Here is a 20204-nt window from a genome sequence, read left to right as displayed (position 1 = left end):
TACACTGCACAAATGGGTATATTTATATGGGTATGTTTATATCCATTTGTGTAGTGTATTGCTTTTTAATCTATTAAAACGTTATTTCACCATTCGGAGATATATTCTTTGATGTTTCTACATGTTGGATAAATGTGGAGAATTCAGGAGATCCATTGAGGACCCATCTCTCATTTAAATCCCAAGCGATTATTGTCTATTTTGGGTTAAGTGGACAATTATAAAGGGGACGATTCCCATCTTAAACAGTCATATTGGCCATTATCTTTCACTTGACAGTATTACACTATATTGCTGATTCTCTTTCTAGGTTACATGAGCAATCATCAGTGATACATATGATGGAGTGACACTGGGATTCACATACTGAAGGAGCGCATGAAAAACTGTCAGTATTTCCTCTTTGGACAATATATATATGTTATCGATATATATCGCCCAGTGTGTACCCAGCTTAATGGTTTATTGAGGTGTTGTGTATTTAAAGAGTCAAGAAGCAAGACGTTAGATTTCATGCAATGGAGATGTAATCTAATGATATAAGCGAAAGGATTCCTGCTTTCCTTCTCCGCTCACAGTGCCGACATGAAATTGTGCATCAGTGCTGCAGCATTGGTGAAAAAAACAGAGACATTCTAAACTACTAAAACAATCACATTTTTATATTGTGGGAACTCAAGTTGCATTTTAAATTGAGATTTGAGTGAAACATTTCCTTGTCATCATATTTTTTATTAAGATAACAAAAAAAAAATGTTCCATTGTGTCATTCATCAGACAAGTGGCTGACCTTTTATTGTGTCGCTGCTGTGTATCTTCTGAATGGATACAAAATGCACAGAATTGCCTGCTTGATGCTTTAAATTAAAATATATATATATATGTTACTATTATTGTTATACCAATACAACCTACAATAAAACACAGCCGTGTGTGTTCGTCTTTAAAGATAGATTTGCTTGTAGAACGTGTGGCCCGAGGGCCAGGTTAAGCTCTCCACTTGTTTTGTTGTTTAGTTGGCAGCTTTCCTGTAACAGTAATGCTCTGTAGGATGACATTGCTTTCCTTATATATATATATATATATATATATATATATATATATATATATATATATATATATATATATATATATATATATATATATCTAGTGTCTGTGAGTCTCCGAAACACTGTCATCTGCTGGCAGAGAGTGAAACTACATCTCTTTCTCACACATGCACAAACATGCACAAGCTTTTGCTTCGAGCAGGCTTGCTAGTAGTGCTATAAAACACAAAGTCAGCTTGGTGTTAATATTAATATATATCATTGGCATGATTAATCATTGTGATACAAATAGTGTTCTTATTGTTCTTATTATCATTAATAATAATTATAATAATAAAAACAATTATAATAGTAACAATCAGAAACAGAATATGCAGCATTATTGTGTTAGAAATGTGCAGTTAATATAAAGCTGGCACAAAACAACACTAAATAATGTACCCTGTTTATAAAATAAATAGTGCATACAGTATGAGAGAGAGTGAGAACGAGAGAGAGAGGGAGAACGAGAGAGAGAGAGAGAGAGAGTAAATACAAAGAGCATCAATATGAAGTGATCCTTCTCCACAACAGTCAAAGATACAGTATATTCACTTCCCAATATTTATGTTTATATTGCGGGTATGGTATAACTTACTGACAGTTGGGATTCCGGCGTAAATGGTAATACATTTATTCTATTTAAAAAATAGTATGTACTGTATAGGATGGCTCCAATTACCAGCTCAACCTTAGGGGGTCTTGAGGAGGAAGTGGATATAAAGTACTTATGCTTGGGCCTCCATTAACGACTTCCAAGAGGGAGGAAATAATAGAGGTAGATGAGTGCACTAGCCAACAGATTAGCATTGTCACACTCCTCCAGATTAGCAATGCAGTTTGTACTAAAGGTCAGGGTACAAAGGTCATTTAAGGGCCTACTGTTCCTTGCCATATTGTTGGAGTATACATGCATACATGTATAACTACTGTAAGCATTATCAGCCTCCATTATTTAAGCTGCTATTGGTGAGTGGCATTTAGTGTAGCTACTGGTAATGTGGTAGGATGGGATAATTGTAATGAGGACATGAAAGGTGAACCATTTACATTTACAATTGGCAATTGACTACTCACTACTTTTTTTTAGCAATTGAAAGCACTTCCTCTTCTGGTTCTGGAGAAATGGGAGCATGGTCAACGTATGGAGGTGTGGCCACCCCCCCCCCCCCTCCTCCTTAGTAAATATTTGTAAAAAAGGAGGGGGAGTTAGGTTGCCGGTTGAGGAGCAGAGGACAGCTGCTGGAAGTGGGGTGGCATGTGCGATTGCTTATTCAAAGGCTGCTGCAGGTCTGAGCCCGGGTGCCCCAAGGTAAACCCCCCCTCCCCCCTTGGCACCATTGCTTGTCACTGTCATTTCCCATTGCATTTGTAAGCTTCCAACTGTTATACTGTATCTCTCAGTGAAGATGATAATGTTAAAGGTAGGGCACAGAGCTGATCATAAGTGCAGCTATTTCTAAATGCCCTCAACATGCTACTAGCTATGACATTTAAAAATCAATTTCCTGAACAGAATTAAGCTATCTATTGGTAATGTCAAATAAAATTCATTCTGCAAGTAGTAATGTGGAGATTTAAAACTAGTTTTATGAGTAAACTTTTCTTCATCAGTGATCATTTGACACAAAAATGTATTGACTGGATCCTTGCATCTGTACCCTGTGCTTTTGGGGTACCCTGCTCTTTTCCAACCACCTCTCAGTCTGCTGACTTCTACTATACATGCAGGGCCATTTTAACTAGCGGGTGTGTGGCAAGGTTGCTGTTAGCAGAGGCGTAGGGAGCGTGAAGCATGAGCTCCAGGCGCCAAGATATCAAAGGGCGCTAAAGCGATGCAGCTCGCTCCCTCCCCTGCCCGCTCCCTGATCTGCCCAGCTTCGCTAAGCCCTGTCCACCGCTATTAACTCTGCCGCTGGACCACTAGCCAATAGGCACTTGCGGTCCAGCAGCCAGAAGCAGCATTGATGGCTTTTGGACCGCAAGCGCCTGTTGGTTAGCGGTCCAACGGCAGACTTAAGTGAAAATAGCTGTGGACAGGGGCAGCTCAGCCAGGTAGAGCAGGGAGCAGGCGGGCAGGGAGGGGTGGAGGGAGTCCCCCTTGGCAACTAGCAATAATAGTCCCCTTGGCAACGAGCAATAATAGTCCCCCTTGGCAACGACCAATAATATTCCCCCTTGGCAATGAGCAATAATAGTCCCCCTTGGCAACAAGCAATAATATTCCCCCCTGGCAATGAGCAATAATAGTCCCCCTTGGCAATGAGCAATAATATTCCCCCTTGGCAATGAGCAATAATATTCCCCCTTGGCAACGAGCAAGATTAGTCCCCCTTGGCAACGAGCAAGATGAGTCTCCCTTGGCAATGAGCAAGATTAGTCTCCCTTCGCAATGAGCAATATTAGTCCTCCTTGGCAATGAGCAAGATTAGTCCTCCTTGGCAACAAGCAATATTAGTATCCCTTGGCAACGAGCAATTTTAGTCGACCTTGGCAATGAGAAATTTCAGTGCCCCTTTGCAATGAGCTATTTCAGTCCCCCTTGGCAACAAGCTATTTCAGTCTCCCTTGGCATCGAGCATGAAGTCGATTGGCATTGATCATGAAGCCCCTGGCATTGAGCATGAAGTTCCTAGAAATGAGCATATAGGTAGGTAGCACTTATGTGTCAGATGTGTAATGGGCATTACGGTTTGTTATATAGTATGTAATGGGCTTTACGGTTTGTTATATAGTATGTAATGGGCATCATGTGTGGCCTTATGTGTAATTGGTAAGACAGCATGTGGCCTTATGTGTAATGGGCATTACAAAGGTCGCTAAAATGTGCAATGGGCATTACGGTGTGTGGTATAATGTTAGGCCGTGCCCCCTTTTCACAGCGCAAGAGCCCCTTCTACTACAAATCGGGGGGGGGGGGGGGGGGGAATGCCCTTGCTTCAGGCACCGTGGCACCTAGCCGACACCACTGGCTGTTAGCAGCATACATGGTTCACACCCAGGCTGTGGCTAGACCCTGCAGCCGCCCGTTCAGATGTGTCCCTTTGGTATGTTACTCCCTTGTATGCTTTATGGTAACATTAGGCATGAGCCACACATAACGGTCACATGGGACCCGTTCATTGGGAACCGTTTGGCAGGAAAGAGACTGCATACAGTCTCCTTTGCTGTCAGCCACACATATGCGGTGGGACCATAGCATGGCAGGTCGTTTGGATTTTAAGGTCAACACCTACATTTGAATATCACGCCATTCAAGGCATGTTTTCCATGCGCAGTTTCTTAAATGCACGCAGTATAATTTCTGCATTATACCAGAGGTGTTTTGCTATGTAGACAGTAAATTTGTTTTATAGGTATGCATGTGTGTTTGTGTTTCTGTATAGGTATGCTATATGTATATATATGTAAGCCTGCATTCCCTCCTATACAATATTAATATATATTAGTTATACTCCATGAAGTAGATTTACAGAATATATGTTTATTTTTTTGTTAGGATTACTATTGTTCAACATGGAGGTGTGTGAGCAGTGTAGTCACATAGGGCCTTGGGGTGGCACCATTGCTGGTTTCTTGCTTGTTGCTAGTGGTTTCTTGCTTGTTGCCAGGTGTTAAATGCACATTGCCAGGAGATTCATGCTCATTGCTAGGAGTTACATGCTTGTTGCCAGGATAGAGCTCTGTTATACCCCTTTCACACCAGAAATGCAGAGACTGGGTTGGGATCCATTCACACATGCTTTTGAAGCAAGGACAACCCCGGTTGGCACCTTTCACACTGAACTCTGGATGACCCTGCATTTCTATGAGAATATCATTGAAAATGGCCTTTTTAGGCCTACAAAGATGAGGTAATTAGGGAGAGGGGTAAAGAGAGGGAGGGAGGGCCTTTGCAGACATTGCAGGCTTTCAGGGGTGACATAGCACTGCTGGGGTCTGTTGTGCCACAAAGCTTGCACAGTGTCTTCCTGTATGCTGTGTGATTGCCAATGCAGACATTCTTGGCTTTCAGGGGGTTAAAACACACTTCTGGGGTCTGTGGTGCCACAGAACATGCACAGTGTCTACCTGCACACTGTATGCTGCCTTTGGACGTGTCTGTGAGCGTCCACCACAACAGGAAGTTGCCCTGCTAGCAAATCAGCATTAGCAGAGGCAACACGGGAAGGAGGGACATGTCCCTGCAACTTTCACACCAGCCAGTAACCCTAGAAGGACCCGGGAGCAACCCTGCTTCATAGCAGGGTTGAATTGCCGTCAATTTGTCCCTGGAACTTTTCACACCAGCTCTAGTCCCGGGTTGTTCCCGGACCCAACCCAGGAATTTAGGCTGGTGTGAAAGGGGTATTACAGACCTGGGATCCACTCTGTTGGTATTTATGTCAATACAGAAGCGGACAGTAAAGTCTGACATGTGACTATTTGAATATCTCCAAAATGTCAGCACAAAGAAGGACCATACTGTAGAGAAAATCAGTATTTTAATGCACCTTCAGGGTAAAACATGTTATCATACAACTTTGAAACAAGGAAGATCTTTTTTTCCTCTTTACTGACTGGAAATTCGGGTGTATAATTTTCCATGTGATAACAGAATCTTTGACATTAACCTTTCCAGCACTAGAGGCCGATTGTACCATAATAACTATTTAATTGCTTTTGTGCCGTGTTGCTTTTCTAATTTCTCAATTTAACTAGAAAATGCTGTATTATTGTTTTATACTTTTTTTTTTTTGAGGAAATCGAAATTAGGATGTTATACATTTCATGTTATATTTTCCACTGTCTCTTTGGCTAATTGCTGACTGTACTAAAGCGAAAATGCAGTAAAAACCCCTACATCAGGGGACAGCTGCGAATAGAATCACTAACTTTTGCTGGCGATCCACTATAGAAGCCTATGGGCTTCTCTCCACAGCACTTTGTGAGGGATCCATCACGGATCCCTCCCAGCATGCCCCGTGGCCAGCACCATCACTCTGCACTTGCGTAGATGGAATCCTGACTCTCAGACCCGGGAGTCCAAGGACAACGACGCTTCGCAAAGGACAGCTCTTATCTGAAGAGCTGTCTTTTGTGATACTAAACGCATATGTTAGTGCTGCATATGCGATTAGTATGGATGCTATAAGTGGCAATGTGCAGTGAAGAGGGGCGGCATATGTTAGAGCAATCCTTCCCGGAGTCCCAAGAGCAGAGAGTAGTAGACGTACTGAAGTGAACTGAGAGGACATCCAGGCAATCTTAGTGAAACTAAGGTCTGGTATACAACTAACGCGTTTCATAAATGAGTTCCACATAATCAATGTAAAACCCTTCCTTTACTGTATGTTTAACACCTTTTTTCTTTACATATCTACTTTAGTTACCAGTAAATACTGTATTATTCATAGCAGAAATTAAAAAAAAATCTATTTTTCGTCATTGGAAACAAAAGAAAATCTCTCCATTTTTGGCCAACTTTTCGAGTGAACAGTAAATGAAATATCACTGCCATAAAAAGCTCAGTTCTGGGCCAGAAAGTAGAACTGTATTAAAATGGAGATGGGATTATGTTTTATGAGCCAGTTAATAATGGCAATGTTGCCAGTCAATAAGCATGAAACAATTACATTTATTTTCTGTAGAAATAAAGGAAAAAATGTGAAAAAGAAAGAGGAGAGAATTAGCGTAGGAAAGGCAGAGCACAGGGGATACGAGGAATGCAGTGGTTACATACAGTATACAGCAGGAGCATCATTCCCCCGTGTGGGGGAGCAGATGTTACTGATCTGCACATTGAGGTCAGTGTTAGGAGATCCAAAAAATATACAGTAGAAACTGAGACAGACTGAGATGAACATGGTCATTGTGCCCCATTGTTGCAGGTGCCAACGAGGAAGTAGTAACTGCAGCTACGCTTTAACACCCTGACACATTGCATATGGGCCCTAAAAGTGCCCATACACTAGTACCATATGGCCCTTTTTCACATGATTTCGACCCATCCGGACGATAAATCATGTGTAAAATACCATATCGTATGCGATATAGCTCTGATACCGATCCTATATGTCATCCCGTGCGCATCGGATCAGATTCAGGGATCGTCGTGGCTGCCACAAGGATTTGTTGTATCCCACAGCCATGGCTTGCATCACATATGATGCATCGGTACTTATGTAGTATCTGGGCTGCCGATTTTTTGATTGTATGCCTTAAGTTAAGGCATACAATCAGATGCGATGCGATGCGATATCGCATCGCATACGATGCGATGCGATGCGATGACCCGATTTTTCCATAGGATTCAATGTTAAAATGGACTGAGTCCATTTTAACATGAAATTCAATGGGAAAAAGGGGTCCTTTTCATACCCCTACTATCCAAGTGGGCATGGAGTTGGATATAAACCTGTGGCGAGCGTAGCGAGCCACCGAGCCCGAAGCGTGGCGAGCGAAGCGAGCCCCGCGAGGGGACGGTATTCTGTGTCCCCTCGCGGGGCTCGCTACGCTCGCCACGCTTCGGGCTCGGTGGCTCGCTACGCTCGCCACAGGTTTATATCCAACTCCATGCCCACTTGGATAGTAGGGGTATGAAAAGGACCCCTTTTTCCCATATAATTCCATGTTAAAATGGACTCAGTCCATTTTAACATTGAATCCTATGGAAAAATCGGGTCCATCGCATCGCATCGCATCGCATCGCATCGCATGCGATTTGGTCGGGTGCGATGCGATGCGATGGACCCGATTTCAAAAGCGGCAGCCCAGTTACTACATAAGTACCGATGCATCATATGCAAAAGGACAACATATGATGAATTTGCTGAGGTATAATAGGCAAGGCTGCATTCGATACCCCAGCATAGTGTTTGGGGGCCTTATCTCTGTTTTGGTTGGAGTAGCTATCGCTGGAGTTTCATTGGAAGCAGCAGTGATAGCTCGGTATGTAAATGCAGCAGGAGTATTCTGTTACAAGTAGGTTGATAGGTGAATTTCAACTGCATTGAATAAGATGTTTATATTGATGAATGTATAGTAAATCCCATGGCTCCCACAAAGTATGGCACAACATCTGTTTATGACTTCGACCCAGAAAAATATTCTGCATTATTTGTTGTTTTGTAATGTGAATTGTAGTTTTGCATTGTGCGGATTGCTTAGACATGAGTACTTGCATTGCTGGTTGCTGGCTCTGTCTGAATACATCTAATCTGTTCTTGCTACTCTTTGTCGGAAGGCAGAGAGCAATGGGTGAATTGGCAATGCTCCCATAATGCAATGTTCTTGAATATGTTTGGCTAAGTGGAAACAACAGAACACACTCATACCATTAGAGGTAGCATATTTAATATTAAATACCAAGGAGGATACATCTTGGCTAATGTTCGACTTTTGTCAGATCTCTTTAGCTCTCTCTGCTAAAGTATATTTCCAACAGCTTTTTATATGAAATTTAATTCATATTTTGAAATATAGAGTATAGTAATCAGATGCCTTTATGCAACTTTATAAGGATTGTTACCATTCATTCAATATTCTTTTAAAAAATAGTAGTTCATAAATGTTGAATAGATGTACTAGGACAGGAAGAGCCAAATACCATTTCCGAAAGCATTGAAGGCGGATCTCGACCAAACATATCCGACTTTCAAACCAGTCAGATCCGTTTTGTCGGAATCGGCAATGGATTGACGAATTTGCAGCCATCTCTCGTCAATCCATAGCTTTTTTTAGCCGGAACGCCCCCTTTTTGCCACCTGACAGGCCAAACATTGAATTCCGCCTGTCAATAAATTTGACGACCTGGGTGAAAATGGGCTAGGATTCTGACTGTTGGAACATTCCGACAGTTGGAATCCAGGATTGAAAACCCCCATAAGTCTGTGTGTCTGTGAATCGCTCAATCATCACACCAGAGAGAACATTTCACTGTTATCATAGTGCTGCATATGTATGTACTGTATTACATAACTGTATTCTGCTTGTGGCAGACTATAGCTTGTTATAGATGTTGCCATGCTCATCGCGACTACATCACATTCGCGAACGCCTGTCTGCATTAGCAAGTCACACCTGCGACTCACCGCACTGAGTTGATGGCTAATGTATTTTCAATGAGTGGTCTTCGATGCACTGTTGTGGCCACGGATGTTGCATCCGTGACATAGCGGAAACAGATGAACATGGCTACATTTGTACATGCTAATTATGCATCGATCATGGGCTGGTAACAATCACTCTACAATCAAACCCCATCCAGAAATCCTGTATTTGCATCTTATAGAAATTTAAATATTTAATTTTAGCCATTAGATTTTTGTTTCTTATCCTAATTGGTCAATGGAGCATGGTTTATTTTAATAAGCTTTGAGTGGGTTATACATGACCGTATAATGCCTCCAAATACTTAAAAAATAAACAAACAAAAGAAAAAACAGCAAACATTTTTTACACCCCACAACAGAATTTTGAGTTTGTGAATTTCATTTATCCAGTGACATTTATGGATGATTTTTGAAGGATTTGACTACATGGTGTAAAAAAGCAGTGAATGCTGAATTTTTTAGAGATATCACACAGATTGTATTTCATTAAATTGTACAGAATGTATTAGGGAACTGTATTTCTTTTCCACCCAAATAATTATTTCCTCTTGCTCCCTTGCGCTCCTAGTTAACACCATGGCTGCAGCTCAATCAGAACGGAGCTGAGTTGGTTTATTTGTCACAGCAATGTCACTTTGACCATCCTTGATACTCTAAGTAATTGATATGAGAACTAGAGTCTTCAGAAAGGTGACACTGGTCTGTGTCACTAGCGCTTGCGAGCCATACCCAATATCTTTATGCTGCGGTTTGTACGTGTCTTATATACACTAGGCGTTCTTAGGAAAGCTAATGCCCACAATTAATGTAGCTGATTTTTTTTTTTTTTGGAAATGCATTTACCGTTTGACTGCTGACGTTGCCGTAAGAGATGAGCAACATATCCGCTAAAAATGCCAGCCTCGCTCACAGCGACTGTTCTTTTTTGGCTCAGTGTTTACCAAAACTTCACTAAAGTGATTCATATTCCTCGACTACGGCCCTGGCATTTTTAGCAGATATTTTGCACATCTCGCACAGCAATGTTGGAACTCAGTGCAGGATGTACTGTACTAAGGGGAAAATGCCGTAAAACCCCTGATTTCGGGCGTTTTACTGCATTTGTAAATGTACGTAGACCTGGCCGCCGTGTCTTCGCTGGCCAGGGTATCCCCATCTTTGGTGGCGATACCCTATAGAAGCCTATGGGCTTCTTATCGCCAACCGCCACAGGCGCCGACCCCACTCCTCCTCCCCGGCATACACCTTTGTCACACTAGTCTCTTCCTCCCCCTAACAACACAGTCAGAGGTCCTTCCAGCTGTAGGGGGGAGGAGGTGCCGGGGACAGCTGCTTCATGTACAAGGAGAACTTGAAGCCCAGGTATGTGAAGGAGACCCCCCGCACACCACATCAAAGGTATCGCTGGGGCCTCCGTCACCGCATTGCGATTCTAGGCACATATGTTAGTACATATGTGATAGCATCACTGTGGTGGCGCGGCAAGGGGCGATGTTTTTAATACATCCCGCCCTCAACGTGTTAAGCTCTAGAAATATTGCAGCTACTTACTGTAAGTAAATATAATATAGCAGAATACAGACTTTTTCTATCAGCATAACTCTGACACAAGTGAAGTGGGGATTGTTAGTAAATAATCTCCTATATATTTGGCTACATCTGTCACTCAAAGTGGGTGTCTGTGTCTATAACGCTCTGTTCCTGGACTTTCCTCTTAATGTGTGATTGCCTTCATCTGTGCTGAACACCTTTCTGAGAAATTAACCTGTTTAAAACAGGTGATGGCAATCATACATTAAGGGGAAGTCTAGAAACAGAGCATTGTGTCCCTCCTGGAGAGGGTCATGTTGGGAGGTATGTGACAGAGAACCAGCCCAGTGAGCCCACAGACAGTGCCAGACACCCACTGCCTTCCCATGTTGCCCAGCACTGCTACTCCACAGCCACCAGGTGAGCGCCCCCCTCCCGCGATTTGCGGCAAAACCTCCCCCCCCCGCGCGCCCCCTCCCGCGATTCGCGGCAAAAACACCCGCTCCTCCGCGACCCCCCCTACCGCGATTCACAGCAAAAACACCCCCGCGACCCCCCCTCCCGCGATTCGCTGCAAAAAGAACCCCCCCACGACCCCTCCCGCAATTCGCGGCATAACCACCACCCCGCGACCCCCCCCTCCCGCGAATCGCGGCAAACCCTCCCCCGTGACCCCCCCCCCCCCCGATTCGCGGAAAAAACACCCCCCGCGACCTCCCTCCCGCGATTCGCGGCAAAAAGAACCCCCCCGCGACCCCCCTTGCACGATTGGCGGCACCCCCCCTGCGACCCCCCTCCAGCGATTCGCGGCACTCCCCCCCCCCCCCCCCCCGCAATTCGCAGCAGCCCCAGGATTAAATGGCACATGCAAAACACTGACATGGCTATGGTCGACAATGAAAAAGGTTGACATGAGTTTTTGAAGATTTATTTTTAATTTTTTTAATTTTTTCATATTCATTGTCATGTGTCGACATGGACACCAATGAAGTGGCACACTTATGTCAACATTTACATGTGTTGACCTTTCTGTGTTGATTTTTTCTTGTGGCGATTCGCGTCACACCCCCCCGCAACCCCCCCTCCCGCGATTCGCGGCACCCCCCGTGACCCCCCACCTCCCGCAATTCGCGGCAACACCCCACCGGAACCCCTGTGAACCCCGCCCTCCCGCGATTCGCGGCACCCACCCCCGCGACCCGCCCTCCCGCAATTCGCGGCACCCCCCCGTGATTCGCGGCAGCTCCAGAATTAAATTGCACATGGAAAACACTGACATGGCTATGGTCGACAATGAAAAAGGTTGACATGAGTTTTTGAAGTTTTTTTGTCATTTTTTGAATATTTTCATATTCATTCTCATGTGTCGACATGGACACCAATGAAGTGCCACACTTATGTCAACATTTACATGTGTTGACCTTTCTGTGTTGATTTTTTTCTTGTGGCGATTCGCGTCACACCCCCCGCAACCCCCCCTCCGGCGATTCGCGGCACCCCCCCGTGACCCCCCCCCTCCCGCAATTCGCGGCAACCCCCCGCCGGAACCCCCATGAACCACGCTCTCCCGCGATTCGCGGCACCCACCCCCCGCAACCCCCCCTCCCGCAAATCTTGGCACCCCCCGCGATTCGCGGCAGCCCCAGGATTAAATGGCACATGCAAAACACTGGCACGGCTATGGTCGACAATGAAAAAGGTTGACATGAGTTTTTGAAGATTTATTTTATTTTTTGAATGTTTTCATATTCATTGTCATGTGTCAACATGGACACCAATGAAGTGGCACACTTATGTCAACATTTACATGTGTTGACCTTTCTGTGTTGATTTTTTCTTGTGGCGATTCGCGTCACACCCCCCCCCCCGCAACCCCCCCCCGCGATTCCCGGCACCCCACCTCCCGCAATTCGCGGCAACCCCCCACCGGAACCCCTGTGAACCCCGCCCTCCCGCGATTCGCGGCACCCAACCCCGCGACCCCCCCCTCCCGCAATTCGCGGCACCCCCCGTGATTCGCGGCAGCTCCAGAATTAAATTGCACATGGAAAACACTGACATGGCTATGGTCGACAATGAAAAAGGTTGACATGAGTTTTTGAAGTTTTTTTTTCATTTTTTGAATATTTTCATATTCATTCTCATGTGTCGACATGGACACCAATGAAGTGCCACACTTATGTCAACATTTACATGTGTTGACCTTTCTGTGTTGATTTTTTCTTGTGGAGATTTGCGTCACACCCCCCCACCCCCCACAACCCCCACTCCCGCGGTTCACGGCACACACACACACACCTCCCCCGCGATTCTCGGCACCCCACCCCGTGACCCCCCCCTCCCGTGATTCGCCGCAACCCCCGCCCCGTAACCCCCCTCCCGCGATTCGCGGCACCCACCCCCGCGACCCCCCCTCCCGCAATTCGCGGCACCCCCCCGCGATTCGCGGCAGATCCAAAATTAAATTGCACATGGAAAACACTGACATGGCTATGGTCGACAATGAAAAAGGTTGACATGAGTTTTTGAAGTTTTTTTTTTTCATTTTTTTAATGTTTTCATATTCATTCTCATGTGTCGACATGGACACCAATGAAGTGCCACACTTATGTCAACATTTACATGTGTTGACCTTTCTGTGTTGATTTTTTCTTGTGGCGATTGGCGTCACACCCCCCCCCCACCCCCCCGCAACCCCCACTCCCGCGATTCACGGCACACACATCCCCCCCGCGATTCTCGGCACCCCACCCGGTGACCCTCCCTCCCGTGATTCACGGCACACCCCCTGAGACCCCCCCTACCATTATTCGCCACAACCCCCGCCCCCGTAACCCCCCTCCCGCGATTTGCGGCAACCCACCCCGCGACCCCCCTCCCGCGATTCTCTGCAATCCCTCCCCTCCCGCGATTCGCAGCATCCACCCCCCCACAACCCCCCCCCTGCAATTCGCGGCACCCCCCGCGACCCCCCCTCCCGCGATTCGCGGACACCTAAGTTGCAATACAGGGCATCTTTCATACAATTCTAACCATATTTCTCATATACAAACGTTCACAAATTAAGGGGGCGCAGCCCCTTACGACGGTGTGAAGAGCGCCCGTAGGGCGCGATGAATCACCTAGTACTAACATATGCAGCTATGACAATATAGTTTCATATTCTAAAATCAAAACAGTTTATATCAGGAAAAGTCATAATTAAATAAGTCATATTAATTATGAAATGTGTATCTTTATGCATTACTCAAACAGCAGGCTTTTTTTTAACTATAAACCACATTCAATGTTATTCAATTTGAATTGTAGCTGTTATTCGGTATAAGTGTTGAATAGAAATGTCATCACAATTAGTAATCAGTGACACCATTAGTTATAGTCAGTGAATATGATGTTATTAATTATAAGTGGTTACACATAAAATGTAATAATAATAATAATCTGTGAGTAGTGATGTCACCAGCTCTAATTAAATTTATACCATCATCCCATTGCCTACAATGGCACCCTGTTTAGGAATTATAAGACTACTACTGTTGTTGCAATGTTTATAAAGCTTGTCCATGCCCTGCAATGTTCTGTACTATGTCATATTGTTCTCGTTTTGTTCATACTGTTTCTTTGCCCTATAAAAAAAAGGATGTCAATAACAATAATAGTACTTGAAAATGGATAATATCATAGCTGCTTATACATATCTGTTAGGTTACCTTGGGGATTAATTCCTTATGTATAAGTACTTTGCCTGTGACCTTTTACATTTTTAGAGTAATGGGATTGTTTGGAACACATCTGATAAGCTTATAATTATCACCATGGGCTAAGTCTACATCATTTGAGCTGCGAGTATCAACAGTGGATGTCTCTTTGTTACCGAACCCTTAAAAAGGGAAAAGTGGATCAATGACTCCAAGTACATGCACCATAGTAAATGCAGATCTAATAAGAAAAAAAACTCCAAATGGGTTTCTTTAGACCATGGGTCTTCAACCTGTGGCCCTCCAGATGTTGTTAAACTACATGTTCCAACATGCTTTGCCACATTTTTTCCTATAAGAGCATGCCAAAACTGTCAGGGCATGCTGGGACATGTAGTTCCACAACATCTGGAGGACCATAGGTTGAAGACCTGTGCTTTATGACTATAAAAGTACAGTATGAACTATCCACCAAGAATTCTGAAAGTATAGTACTATACTGTACATGTTATGATTTTTATACATTCATGTTGAGCCCAAGATACAGTATTTACACATTTTTTATTGGCTTGCCACAAAAGTGTATGTTATATTGGAATGCTGGTCATTACTTTCCTTAACCTCAATTATCTCACGTGGTTTGAGTGCCTGAGCATGATGGTAATCCTCCTGAACTGTGTGACTCTGGGAATGTTTCAACCCTGTGAAGATGTTGACTGTTCCTCTGATCGGTGCCAAATTCTTCAAGTAAGTTAATAACAGAAATTATAAACCTTTTGGACACATTGGTAGAAAGACAATAGCATTATCAAGGGCCATCCGATGGAACAAAAATACACAGATTACTGTTTAAAAACCTACAAAAAAATCTGGAGCACATTATTTAAAAATCCAAAGTCGTAAGTAACTTTTGGAGCTTACTGTTGAATAAGAAACATTTATTGATGCTGTTGGACCCACTTACTGTATAAGGTGGTGGCACAAGTAACATTAAATAAGTTTTGTAGCAGAACTCTATCTTACTGTAGAGGGGTTCTCCATTGCCCAATCAGGTTTCCAGTAAAGGGGTTCTCTTTTGCCCAATCAGGCTTTCAGTAGAGAGGTTCTCCTTTGCCCAATCAGGCTTCCAGTAGAGGGGTTCTCATTTGCCCAATCAGTCTTCCAGTAGAGGGGTTCTCCTTTGCCCAATCAGTCTTATAGGCCAACTGTCACTAAGCGGTTTCTTAGCTATTCGAGAACCTTGTGCTGTTTATATCTTTTAGGCCCACTTTTTCTAAGCACAATACCAATAAATAGATTACATTGGCTGTATATTGGATGGCATCCTAACCCAGTTCTTCTTGTATTTATAATATTAGGTTTTTGATGATTTCATCTTTATCTTCTTTGCAATGGAGATGGTGGTGAAGATGGTGGCCTTGGGGATTTTTGGGAAGAAATGTTACCTTGGAGATACTTGGAATAGATTGGATTTCTTCATTGTAATGGCTGGGTAAGTACATGTTTAAATATCTTATAATGAGTCTGGTAGATGTATGTAAAGTTGGAAGGTCATGCTTTAGTTTCTGGAAACAATGATAAGAACTTGATTGTGAGGATAACATTCTTGATACGTTGCATGAAACGGGCATTCTGATGGCTGGAGAGATGCAGAGATTGCTTTGTTGAAATTTTGATTGTAATAAGTAGAGCTACTAACACAATATTTTCTGTTTTCTTGCCATACAACAGTTATTAATCATGATAATGACGATGTTGTGTTGGTCATATGATAGAGGTGGTAGTGAAATCATGTTGTGTATTGGTTACTGAGAAAGCACAATATTGGTTACTGAGTGGTACACAATATTGGCTACCTGAATTGTTTACTCAGGTTTCTTGGGCATATCACCAATGATATAACATAGTTATATTCATGTATGTTTTCTATTATCTACAGTATGCTCATTCGTTTCTGGATTTTGTAGCACTAGGACTAAAAAATGTATATCTACTCAATTTTTTTTACAATTGATCACTTCCTTTTCCAGCAGTGACCTTGCCTCTCCCTTTACATAGTGTAACATTGTTTAGCAGTGCTCCTCACAGTGCATGTTCCCTTGAAATACATTAAGAAATGAAGGACCGGCACTCACCCGATAATGTAATTTCAACTAGGGCTACGCTGTCATCTCTAGATTATCTTAAATGTTTTCATCACAACAGTGAATGCTTACCCTTTATTTCTGACGGTATTTCACAAACTGGGGGGCAGATTTATTAAGCTTGGAGAAGAGATAAACTGGAGATAAAGCAGAGAAAAGGTAAAAGGAGATAAAGCACTAGCCAATCAGCTGTGTTTGAAAAAGAAAGTTGGGAGTTGATTGGCTGGTGCTTTATCTCCTTTTACCTTTTCTCCGCTTTATCTCCAGTTTATCTCTTCTCCAAGCTTAATAAATCTGCCCCTGGGTGAGTGTGTTACATTGGTCCAGATGTATTAAGCCTGGAGAAGAGATAAACTGGAGATACAGTCAAAGGAGATAAGGCCCCCATACACTAGCCGATTTTGGTCAGATTTCAGCCAGATCAGTCGGATCTGGCCGAAATCGGACCAAAATCGGCTAGTTTTGATGTCCCCTCAGATCCGATGCGCGGTCCCGTGCGCATCGGATCTGCGTCGGGTGGTCGGACCTGCTGCACGTCCGACCACCCGACTTGGGACCTAGTGGGGCGGCGCGGCGGTGGAGGGAGCAGGGGGGGGCTGGGGACGCTGCGGGGGACACAGGCGGCATAGAGCCGGGCAGGGGGAGCCGGCCGGGAGCTGTCAGTAATGAATAAAAAAAAAAAAGCCCATACAATGAATGGGCGGCCTGTGATTGGCTGAGCGCTCTCTCAGCCAGTCAGCAATTGGCTGAGAGAGCGCTCAGCAGCCAATCACAGGCTGCCCATTCATTGTATGGGCTTTTTTTTTTTTATTCATTACTGACAGCTCCCGGCCGGCTCCCCCTGCCCGGCTCTTTGCCGCCTGTGTCCCCCGCAGCGTCCCCAGCCCCCCCTGCTCCCTCTACCGCCTCGCACAGACGCTGTCCCCCGCAGCGTCCCCAGCAGCGGGGGACACAGACGTGTCCCCCGCAGCGTCCCCAGCCCCCCCTGCTGCCTCTACCGCCTCGCACCGACGCTGTCCCCCGCAGCGTCCCCAGCAGCGGGGGACACAGACGTGTCCCCCGCCCCCCTGCTCCCACCAGCTCCCACCTCTGTAGCCCCCCCCCCCTGCTCCCCGGGTTTTTTACATGTGATAAATCGAGACGATTTATCACATGTAAAAAATGGCACATCAAGTGCCAATCTAATCAAGCTCCCCCGGGGAGCAGCCGGGGAAGCTCAGGGGGAAGTCGGGGGCGACTTGTCCTAAGGACAAGTCGCCCTAGTGTATGGGGGCCTATAATGCACCAGCCAATCAGCTGTGTTTGAAATATGACAGTTGGGAGTTGATTGGCTGGTGCTTTATCTCCTTCCATTTTATCTCCAGTTTATCTCTTCGCATTCCCATTGGGGCAGATGTATTAAGCCTTAACAAGAGATAAATGCAAGGGTGATAAGGAGAGATAAACGTCCAGCCAATCAGCTCCTTACTGACTTTTTTCAAACACAGCCTGTAACATGGCAGTTAGCAGGTGATTGGCTGGACATTTATCTCTCCTTATCACCCTTGGATTTATCTCTTGTTAAAGCTTAATACATCTGCCCCATTATTTCTTATGGACCTTGGCACTACATTAACCCTTTGAGTTACACTTAGTAGGGGGTTAGGGTTAGGATGCAGGGTCGGTGGTTAGGTTTAGGCAGCAGGGTATCGGACTAGGGAGGATAATATGGTAATGCCGTGGGGAGGGGGGTAGGAAAATCCTGTGGGGAAAGGTTTAGAGGGGCAGGGGGAGGGAATTGACTTGATCCCTGTTGCGATTCCCATCTATATGATTCCGGCGTTGGTATTCTGATTAGAAGCACTCCAATTGTTGGTCATTAATATGTATCCCTGCAATAGTATTGATTCCGGCATTGGTATTCTGATTAGAAGCACTCCAATTGTTGGTCAATAATATGTATCCCTGCAATAGTATTTATTTATTACCAGTTATTAATATAGCGCATACATATTCCGCAGCGCTTTACAGAGAATATTTGAACATTTACTTCAGTCCCCCAGTGGAGCTTACAATCTATATTGTTGGGAGCCAATTGACTTACCAATATATTTTTGGATTGAGGGAGGAAACCGGAGTATCCGGAGGAAACCCACGCAAGCAAGGCGAGAATATACAAACTCCACACAGTTAGGGCCATGGTGGGAATTGAACCTATGACCTTAGTGCTGTGAGGTAGTAATGTTAACCATTACACCGTCCATGCTGCCCAAAAATACAGTGTACAGTTAGTTACTTGTGGGCAGATAAAGGAAGAGAACCGGGATATAATGAAATATGACAGTAAGGAATCACAATACAGTTTTATAAACAGAGGGAGAGGGCAGTGGTCTTATTTTTCCATACAATGCAACCAGCTCTGAAATTTCAGCTTTTCCAACTAAAGTTAAATAAGAATGAGTGATTCTGAGGTAAATGCCAACTTCTGAGCTCCGCACTTATTGTTGTTTACGGCAGTTAACCCTTTGACGGACAGTGTTGACCACTGTAAAATACAACCAAGAGTACACAAAGGAATATTCTGTTCTACCGTGTTGATCTAAGAATTTATTTTATCCGATTCACATAAGCCGCTGTGAATGGAATAGGATACAAAGATCGCCTTCTCTCTGTGTCTCTCTGCTCTAGTTCTCCCTATCTTTCCTCTCACCTGTATAATTTCTTTCTGTGAAGACAGCATTTCATTCCAGGGGAGGGAAATGCAGAAAGGGGCAGTGAGAAGTGTGATAAACAGAAATTTCAGGATGAGAGTCAAAGAAATACAGAGGAATAAATCACTGTGTCAGCAAACAAATACCAAGCATACGAAGGCATATATAGTATTATAGAGGAAATGCCTTTAGCAGCCAAGACTTTTATACATTCCTGTGCCCAGGACAAATGACCTGCAGTAGAATATTACTTACAGTATATTGCAGCTAATTACTTCATAGTAAATTACAGAAACATTTATGGAGCACATCTTACTAATGTATGTATTCCATCTTCTCAAATTACGGTGGTCATTCATTGCAGAATTGTCATCAGATGTAAGCCTAATGAAAGGCTGTGTGAGATTTTAATTATTGATTATGGGGGTTATTCTGATTGACTCAGTAAGCTGAAAAGCTCCCAGCTTCTCGAGTCCCAAGTGATGCCACGCTGCCAAATACTCAGACCTCCGCCACCGTATCCCCTCGCAACCATCTGAGGGGATGTTTTAGGGAGACACTTCCGCTTGCGTGTGCCGGCAGCAGGAGAAATCATTCAATGGTCGCGGACCATCGAATGATTTCCCCTGCCTTCGTAAATATATGTCAGTTGAGACTGACTTATTTTTGCAGCCACCAGGACAGAGACAGGGCGGGCAGCTGACATCATTTGACCACCCGCATACTTATGGGAACAATCAGCATTTTCATGGGGACGCCCTTGAAACACTGTGCGTTCCCTTGGCCCAGCGCCGCCACCACGCATGACTCCCCAGTCCCTCCCTCCCCACTGTGAACTGCCCAGCGAGTAAGTAACTTGCTGCGGCTGTTCGCTGTCGGGGTTTGCCCATGCACAAAAATGTGCATGGGCAAACCGCGACCATAGGCCGAAATTGGTTTACTTTGTATGAGCCAGAATTGG

General features: G+C 44.4%; 1 protein-coding gene across 5 annotated transcripts in view; it reads left to right on the top strand.

Annotated features, from left to right (window-relative positions):
• CACNA1I (calcium voltage-gated channel subunit alpha1 I) overlaps positions 1–20204 on the top strand; it is a 694988-nt gene that overhangs the window by 304187 nt on the left and 370597 nt on the right. For all 5 annotated transcript variants that reach the window (XM_083156129.1, XM_083156128.1, XM_083156130.1 and 2 more), the window contains exons 3-4: positions 15045–15156; positions 15768–15901. In XM_083156129.1, coding sequence (XP_083012255.1) covers positions 15045–15156; positions 15768–15901 — 246 coding nt within the window. The remainder of the gene's footprint in view (positions 1–15044; positions 15157–15767; positions 15902–20204) is intronic.

This window comes from Crinia signifera, chromosome 8, assembly GCF_055691185.1.
Source record: "Crinia signifera chromosome 8, ASM5569118v1, whole genome shotgun sequence".
Classification (NCBI taxonomy): domain Eukaryota; kingdom Metazoa; phylum Chordata; class Amphibia; order Anura; family Myobatrachidae; genus Crinia; species Crinia signifera.
Note: the sequence above shows the minus strand (reverse complement) of the source record. Positions and strands in the feature narration are given on the sequence as shown.